At 35.1% G+C, this 8968-nt stretch overlaps 1 protein-coding gene across 1 annotated transcript; it reads left to right on the plus strand.

The window, feature by feature from the left end:
* The first annotated feature begins 6379 nt into the window (after positions 1 to 6379).
* On the plus strand, positions 6380 to 8032 carry LOC123675443. The gene has a single exon (XM_045610803.1). It carries the CDS (start codon positions 6380 to 6382, stop codon positions 8030 to 8032), a length of 1653 nt encoding a protein of 550 aa, XP_045466759.1.
* Positions 8033 to 8968: the final 936 nt, after the last annotated feature.

Raw genomic sequence — 8968 nt, forward strand, 5'->3', positions numbered from 1 at the left:
TCGTCCAATTGGAACTCGGAAATTGTGCACTCTGTATAAAAAATATTCATCGCACGTATATCTTCGCAAATTATGCAAAAGAAAACTAACCTGAAGCTCTAATTCCAATTTTCAGTTTTATAAGGTCTCGATTTTCCAGAAATGTATAATTGACGCTTGAAAATTGTACCCCCTGTATGAAATGGGAATGTGGGAATCCCTATTATTTTAAAATCATCATTGACTTCATTTGATCCATTTCACTATTCCAAAGTATTCACTGCCAAATAATATAAAAATTAATAAGTGGCGAAAAAATTAGAAAAAAATTTCGACCGGCAGCGAGATTTGAACTTGCAGCCCATAGAGGCTTCATTTCATTCGACCGCATCCTTGACCACCCGACCACAATTGCTTTGCGTAATTTGGTGCATTTGTGCTACTTATAGGGAAACTGTCAAAATCACAGGTTTCAGAGGTTCTATAAATATGAATAATGATATGATTTTCGTCTAAAAGACAATTAGATATGAAGGAAATCGAATATTTATATCTGTACCTACCGATTTATCAGTCCAAAATGAAAAATTCACGTCTCTCCTTAACAACTTACATGAAACGGAATGCTATAAGATTTGACCAATTTCCATGAAAATCTCAACAAAACGCAAAGATGCCATCAGAAAAGGAAGTTTTCTACCATTTCAGTCCTTTCTCTGCTTGAATATCTCGTTGAAAACACTTCAAATAACCAAAATAACTCCTATAGAAGCTTCACCAAACCAATGCATTCGACTGCCACAAAATGATTCTGTTTGAAAATATCAACAAATATACCTCGAAAAACGTATCTGAATCGAATCTGAATCATCTTTTCTTGCATATTTCCTCTGAATTCATCCAAATTTCAATGTTTCTAGTCAAATATCATCTGACGTTTCTCATTTTCATTCACATCGTTTCTATTCTGAATGCCATCGATGGATGTTATCGGGGAACACAGATTTAAGAGAAACGTCAAAATGTTACCAAAATTGTACATTTTTGCGTGAATTTTTCGAGAAAACAAAGACGAAAATCGAAAAAAGGGCTCCGTTACTTTTCCAGTTCATCTTTCGTGCTTCAGATTGAGCCAAAACATCTCGTCCCGACGATATCCTACGCCCCATCTCGTTTCTAGAAGTTTTCACTTTTCGACGAAAATCGATTTTTCCGTACAGTTTGAAAATAATTATAAAATAATCGGGGTACTTTTGCCGAAAAACCCCGGTACCGTAACAAATGTCCGTCTTTCCTCTTTCGAAACGTATTATTGCGTCCCTTCGTACTTCCCTGCGAACGGTCGAAAAAAGTGTAAACTTTTCTTCCCTTTTAAAAAAACGCGTTTCTTTCCCCTTTCCCCCCCATAGTACTGATTCCACGATTAGTATAATATAGAATGACTACACGTGCTGCTAATATAAGATTCTCCGAACACATGAAGAATAAACCTCCATCAGCATTAGGAAACCACCTTAAAAATAATAACCATAAAACTTCAATTCAAAATCTCAGTATTCTCCACCATGAAAGGAACTTTTATCGATTAACCCTTTTGGAGCAATTGGAGATTCTGAAAAGAAAGGATGACACAAACCTTATAGATAGATAGATAGATAGATAGATAACTTTATTTCAAATATTCCCTGATAATACATAAAGAAGAAATGAAATAGTGTCAATAATACATAACTTAACTCTACTCAAATAAACTCAACCTATAACTAAATATTTTACAATTTCCGTTCAAAATAATCATTTAAACCATACACCTCAAGATCTATCAAGAACTTCTTAGTTTTTGATTTGAATTGTCTATAATTCTGTATATATTTAATATTTTGGGGCAAATTATTGAAAATTCGTATGCACATATAAGAAGGGCACTTTTCGGATATAGTCAACCTGTGCATGGGAATATTGATATTGACTGTTCCTGCATTGTAGGTGAAATTTGTATTATTCTGAAGGAATTCAGCTTTATTCCTATGAAGATACAACAAACATTCATGCAAGTAAAGACCATATACAGTTGATATTCCCAAGGACTTAAATTTTCCCCTACACGATTCCCTGTATCTCAAGTTCAAAAGTATTCTTACTACTCTCTTTTGAATAATAAATACCGACTGTACTGAGGCACTAATTCCCCAAAAAATTATTCCGTATCTAATCAAGGATTCAAAGTTAGCAAAATATAGAATTTTTTTAATTTTTTCATCCACATATTTGTTTAATATTCTTTGTGCATAACAGAATATATTAAGTTTTTTCACCAAGTTGTTTATATGTGGAGTTCATTTTAAAAACTCATCTATGACAATTCCGAGGAATTTGGTGCTTTCTGTTGTGTTTACGGTGAAGTTGTTAAAATTTATTGTGTACGGTTTAGGTTTTATATTACTTGCACGAAATATTACAATATTGGTTTTAGTGGTATTCATTACAAAATTATTTTTGAAAAACCACTGTTCTGCCCAGTCGTAAATTATGGCACATTTCTGCTCTAACTGATTGGAGTTCATACCTGCTACTAGTAGATTGGTATCATCTGCATAGTTGGTTATGTCAGAATCTTCAATCTCATCTGCCGAAAAAAACAAGTCATTGATCATTATCAAAAATAGGAGTGATGCTAAAACACCTCCTTGTGGAACTCCAACCTCATTTTTCAACCAATCTGAAGACACAGTAGTATTGTTTTTACTAACTTTTACGCATTGCCATCTATCCGATAGAAAAGAGACAAACCAGTTCAGAGCATTTCTCACAATTCCATATTTCTCTAACTTATGTATTAAGAGATCTCTATTAACGCATTCGAAAGCTTTAGATAGATCTATAAAAATTCCAGCAGCTATTTTGTCTTGTTCTAGGTACTTCAGAATATTGTTTATGAACTGTGCGACCGCAGTCTGAACCGATCTGCCTCTCAAATATCCATGTTGCGACGGACTCATAAGATTACAATTAAATAAATATTCAGTGATCCGCGATGACATAGCTAATTCGAAAATTTTTGAGAAACTATTCAGTAAGCTTATTGGACGATAGTTTTCTCGTTTTTCTGGATCACCGGATTTGTAAAGTGGTTTTATAACAGCTAGTTTCAGTTGTTCGGGAAAAATGCCAAATTTCAAAGAGTTGTTAATAATATAACAGAGAATAGGCACTATACTAGGTACACTCAACTTAACAATCATTACAGGAATCTCATCAATGCCACTACTCAATTTATTTTTCAATTTTTTAGAAATATTTACTATCTCATCTGGAGTGAATGGTCTTATGTAGAAGGAGGTATTACTTATTATTTCACAATCATATTTCAATTGGATATTTTCTTTTAACAATTGTGGGACCATATTTACTAGATATTGATTATATGAATTCGAAATATATTCAGGACATCCTGACATCTTACAATCGGAGTCACTAAAGTATTTTCCCTGAATTTGCTTACAAACAGTCCACATGGCTTTATTTTTATTATCTGATGTTATTATTTTTTCATTATATTTTTCTTTTCTGATTTGTATTAAGATATTATCATAATTTCGTTTTACCGATTTATACATATTTTTGAATTTCTGATCACTTTTACAAAGCATAAATAAAAGATCTAAATTTTGTTTACATTCTAAAATTCTAGAATCATTATGAGATATTAAGTTTTTTGAACGTGGTCTCACTGTTTTTACAGGAAAATGTTCATTGAAGATTCTCAAATATGTACATATGAAATTATTCCATTGCATGTTAACATCTGAATTATTAATTTCATATATATCTAACCAGTTGTGCTTATGTAAGGATTGAGTAAATGCATTTTTCGTTTCATCATTATATAATCGAATTTTTTTGAATTTATTGTAGGTATCTCTTTCTGAGTTAAAATATATTTTTTGTGCGCTATGATCAGATATATGATTGAAAATTATAGAACTATGTACAGTACCTACTATATTAGAAAAAATGTTATCGATACAGCTTCCTGAATTTCCATATATCCTTGTGTCGTCAGTAAAATGTTGTTTCAATGAAAATGATTCGAGCAGCGACACTAGTTCGGATTTAAATTTATTTTCTTTCCTCAATTCTATATTGAAATCACCTCCTAATATGATTATTTTATTCTCTGTATACACAGCACTAAGAAGTTTTTCTAGTAATCCAAGAAATTTGTCCTTTTCTCCGTTACACGGTCTATAAACGGATACAATGAGATGTGCCATTTTACCGATTGTACACTCTACCACTGCACACTCCATTTCACCTTTTACTGAAAAGTCACTAAGCTTTTTAATGTGTTTATGTTTAGTGTTTTGTTTGACGTAAACGGCTGCACCTCCATGTTCACCATGATTTCTACACCAATAGCCTGCTAAAACAAAACCATCAATTGGCAGAAGTTGTAGTTGCTCATATGTCTTCCAATGTTCGGTTATTAGAAGAATTTTACAATCCTTCTGTTCTTGTAAGAAAACTTGCATTTGATTCACAGCATTTCCCAGCGATTGGACATTTTGATGGATAATACTTATTATTTCTTGTTTCTTGTTGCCTTCAATTTTATTTAGAGAAAATTTCCACCCTGATTTTGAGTGAGAAACTCTCGGTGTTTAGTAAAATCAAAACGTTTTATTCCAACTCCTTCAGGCCAAAATTCGGGGCATATAGGTCATCCTTTCTGCTTAGAGGAGCTGTAACAACAAATCTCTTCAGCATCTCTGGTTTTGAAGGAATTTCACTTACTTTTACATCTGATTGCTTGAAGCCCTTTTTCTTCGTTAGATATGTAGTTATAATATTTTGGTCTGCTGTTCTTTTAACTCTATTGAGATATATCCATACTTTTCTCGTTGCCCCAGAAAATTCATTATTATCTTCATTTTGTGCTGTTCCAATCCTTTTATGATATCTTTTTTTTTTATAAGTCACTGTTTTGTATTCCATGTCTGGTGGTAGGTTTTTCACTGATCTTGTGTTTACGTTTTCTATTGATGTTTTGATACTGCCATTCTCTTGTGTCATATGAGGTGTTATCATATGAACGTCTTTATAATTTTCACCGGTCATCTGTTCATTGAATGGTTTCATTATTCCTTGCTTGACAGTATTTTCTACTTTCGGTTTTTCTTGAACGGTAGATGTCGTTGCCTTTGCGTAATTCATACTCCTTTGAGAAGTAGATTTCTTTTCCTTTTCATTGTTTTGAATTTTTTCTATATATTTTCCTTCTTCCAATAATTTTATTTTTTCCAGTAACAATTTATTGCTGAGAGTTAAGACATTGTTCTTATCTTGAATTTCTGTAATGAGTTTTTTTAAATAGTCATTTTCTAGATTTACCAGTTGCTGAGAAGTTTCAGCAACTGGTAAATCTAGAAAATGACTATTTAAAAAAACTCATTACAGAAATTCAAGATAAGAACAATGTCTTAACTCTCAGCAATAAATAAATGATGTAAAGGAGTTTCCGTTGTATAATATTTTCAAAACATTCATTTAGGAACGACAACAGAAAAAGAAGAATGTTATCTTTATGTTTGTGTATATTTCTATACGTTTCAGACTTGACACATGCCTGTGTTATTTATACGTCTGTCGACCAGATAATGAATATATAACCTGATTCCATACATTTCATATCTTTGACTACTGAAAACTTAGATTTATTGAATAAGAATACTTGTATGTTTGTTATACTTTTTGTGTTTTGTAGCTTCTTGCTGTGTTTAATGATAGTAAGATTTTGTTTTGTATATATATATATATATATCTTTCCTTTTATACATGAGTGTCATTTCAGGACAGCCTGATGATGGTGTAAGTTTTAACCGAAATCGATAGCTGAATTAATATAATTTATATAACCAGTGTGTTTTCTTCATTTTTGTATTAAAAAGAAAGAATTTTATTTCGCAAATGCATGGATGCCATATTATCCCAGCCCATCCTCCAGCAGGAATCAGTACAAGGACTAAAGTTACTTCACGACGTGACAAAGGAAAATCTGAACGCAATAGAAAACATGGGAATCAACGTTCAAGAATGGGGTCCGATGATAACGCATCTCCTAGAATCCAAAATGGACCCTGAATCCCGCCGTGTGTATGAGACTACCTTAAAGGAACCAAAGAAAATACAGGAGCTAGAAGATGTACTGTCTTTCATCGAACGACGATTCCAAGCGTTAGAAGGAGGCAAAACACCAGCTAAAAAATGGGAACCGATTAGAAAGCACCATCCTTTCGAATCAAGAAAGTCATGGTCAGCTAACACAGCTCACCTACAAACAACCAAATGCCCATTATGCCAAGCAGGTCATGCACTGCGAGCCTGACAGAACTACTTAGCAATGACCGTGAAGGAAAGACTAGACTACATTATTCAAAGCAAAAGATGTCACAATTGTCTAGGACCACACCGAACAAGTTCTTGTTTAAGCAAAGTAACGTGTTTCAAATGCAGGAAGTATCATCATACAACACTTCACATATCTACTACTGGCAGCCAAAGTCGTAGAACAAACAACAAGGGTGATCAATCAAACTGGAGAACTACAGCAGCCACTTTTCGCCCACAACAGAGTACCCAATCCGAATCGACACAATTTACAACACAGAACATCAGCAACAATGGACAAAATAGTTCCAATATGCAAATGGTACGAAACAAAACCATAGGGACGATCAACGGAAATAATGCCTATATCACTACAGGAAATAGAGAATCTCCGAAAAGGCAATTGCATTCGGTTGCACTGCTTGCTACAGCATACGTCAGAGTTAAATCAAGAAATGGGACACTACAAACAATACGATGTCTAATTGACCCAGGATCTGAAGCATCGTTCATATCAACGAACGCGGTGCAGATACTCAAGTTACAGAAACACAAGAACGAAGCACAAATCCTCGGCCTAGGTCAGTCTCAATCAGGGTCATCGCAACACATGGTATTCTGCGAGGTCAGACCAAGGTTCGAGAGTTCATTTATGATAAACGCAGCGTTGCATGTACTTCCACGAATTTCCAACTCAATTCCGGAAGAAAAAATTCACAACAGTCTCATTACGGAATGGAATGATATACAATTCGCCGATCCACATTTCTCAAATCCTGGACCAATCGACATGCTTTTAGGAGTTGAAATATACAAAGATATCATTTTGGATGGAGTAAGAAGATCAAACAATGGGATAACAGTGCAAAATAGCGAAATTGGATGGTTACTATACGGAAATGTGAAGAATATAAGTCCATCACTTCAGATAACTAGTTTAACTATCACTATCAATGATGAGCAGTCACTATCAAGATTTTGGGAATTGGAAGAAGCTGCAGACGAACGACGCTGTTCACCTGACCATGAGCTTTGTGAGAGACAGTACCAAAGCACTCATACACGAAATCGAGATGGATCATACACAGTCAGACTTCACCCTTCACCCTTCAAAAGTTATGCTGAAAATTTGGGAGTGTCCAGAAAACAAGCGGTAGCGCGCCTGCTGCAAATCGAGAGGAAATTCGAAACCAATCCAAGCATGGAACAGAACTACAAGGAATTCATACGCGAATACATAAAATTAGGTCACATGAAAACAGCAGAAGCTCAACCCCTCAATGGCATTCAAGTTTTTCTACCACATCAGTGCGTCATAAAGGCAGACAGCGATACTACTTCCACAAGAGTTGTTTTCGATGGATCGGCAAAAACAAGCACAGGATATAGTCTAAACGATATTTTACACTCAGGTCCTAAGATACAACAGGATCTCACTGACATTCTCATCAGATGGAGAAAACATCGAGTCGCTCTCACTGCCGATATCGAAAAGATGTACAGGCAAATCAAAATAGCCGAGGAAGATCAACCATACCTCAAAATAGTCTGGAGAATCTCAAAGGATGAACCAATACAGAAATTTCAGTTAACCACTTTAACTTATGGCACGGCCCCAGCAGCATATCTGGCAATACGCACCCTACATCAATTAGCTGAAGACTAAGAGAAAAATTTTTCAAGAGTCGCTCAGATCGCTAAAAAGGATTTCTACGTAGACGATTTACTCACAGGGGCAGACAGCGTCGAGCAAGCTGAGCAATTGAAGAAAGAAATTACTGAACTAATGAAAAAGGGAAACTTCATCTTCCAAAATGAAAAATGAGCAAATACCCACAAAATGGGACAGATGAATTTATTCTAGGTGACAAATATGAACAAAATACTACGAAAACACTAGGCATAGTATGGAATACAAATAGCGATAGTCTGCTCTATAACATCAAATCACCTAAAATTGAAGCGAACACCAAAAGACGCATGCTTTCCCAGATTGCTGCAATATTCGACCCACTTGGTATGATATCACCAATAATTATACGTGCCAAACTATTGATGCAACAAATATGGAAATCTGGACAAGATTGGGATGTTACTCTTCCGGAAGAAATTCGCAAAGAATGGGCGAAACTGACTCAAGAACTTCCAACGCTTCGTGAAATATGCATACCAAGATGGATACAACACAAAAAGGGTTCAAAGTTGGAAATTCACGCTTTTTGTGATGCTTCTGTGAAAGCATACGGTGCTGTGGTTTACTCCAAAACTATCGATGACAGCGGGCAGGTCCACGTCAGTCTCTTAGTATCCAAATCCAAGGTGGCCCCCATAAAAAAACAAGAAAACTCTTCCAAAGCTAGAATTGTGTGGAGCCGTTCTATTAGCAAAGCTCGTACACAGAACAATCAAAGCCCTGGACATTCAAGAAATCCCTGTGCATGCATATTCCGATTCGACGATTACACTAGCTTGGATAAATGCTGATGCCACAAGGTTACCTGCGTTTGTTGACAGCAAAGTTCGAGAGATAAAACAATTAATTGGCAAGGTGAAATGGTATCACGTTCGGTCTGAAAACAATCCCGCTGATTTAATAACGCGA

This window comes from Harmonia axyridis, chromosome 3, assembly GCF_914767665.1.
Source record: "Harmonia axyridis chromosome 3, icHarAxyr1.1, whole genome shotgun sequence".
In the NCBI taxonomy this organism is placed as follows: domain Eukaryota; kingdom Metazoa; phylum Arthropoda; class Insecta; order Coleoptera; family Coccinellidae; genus Harmonia; species Harmonia axyridis.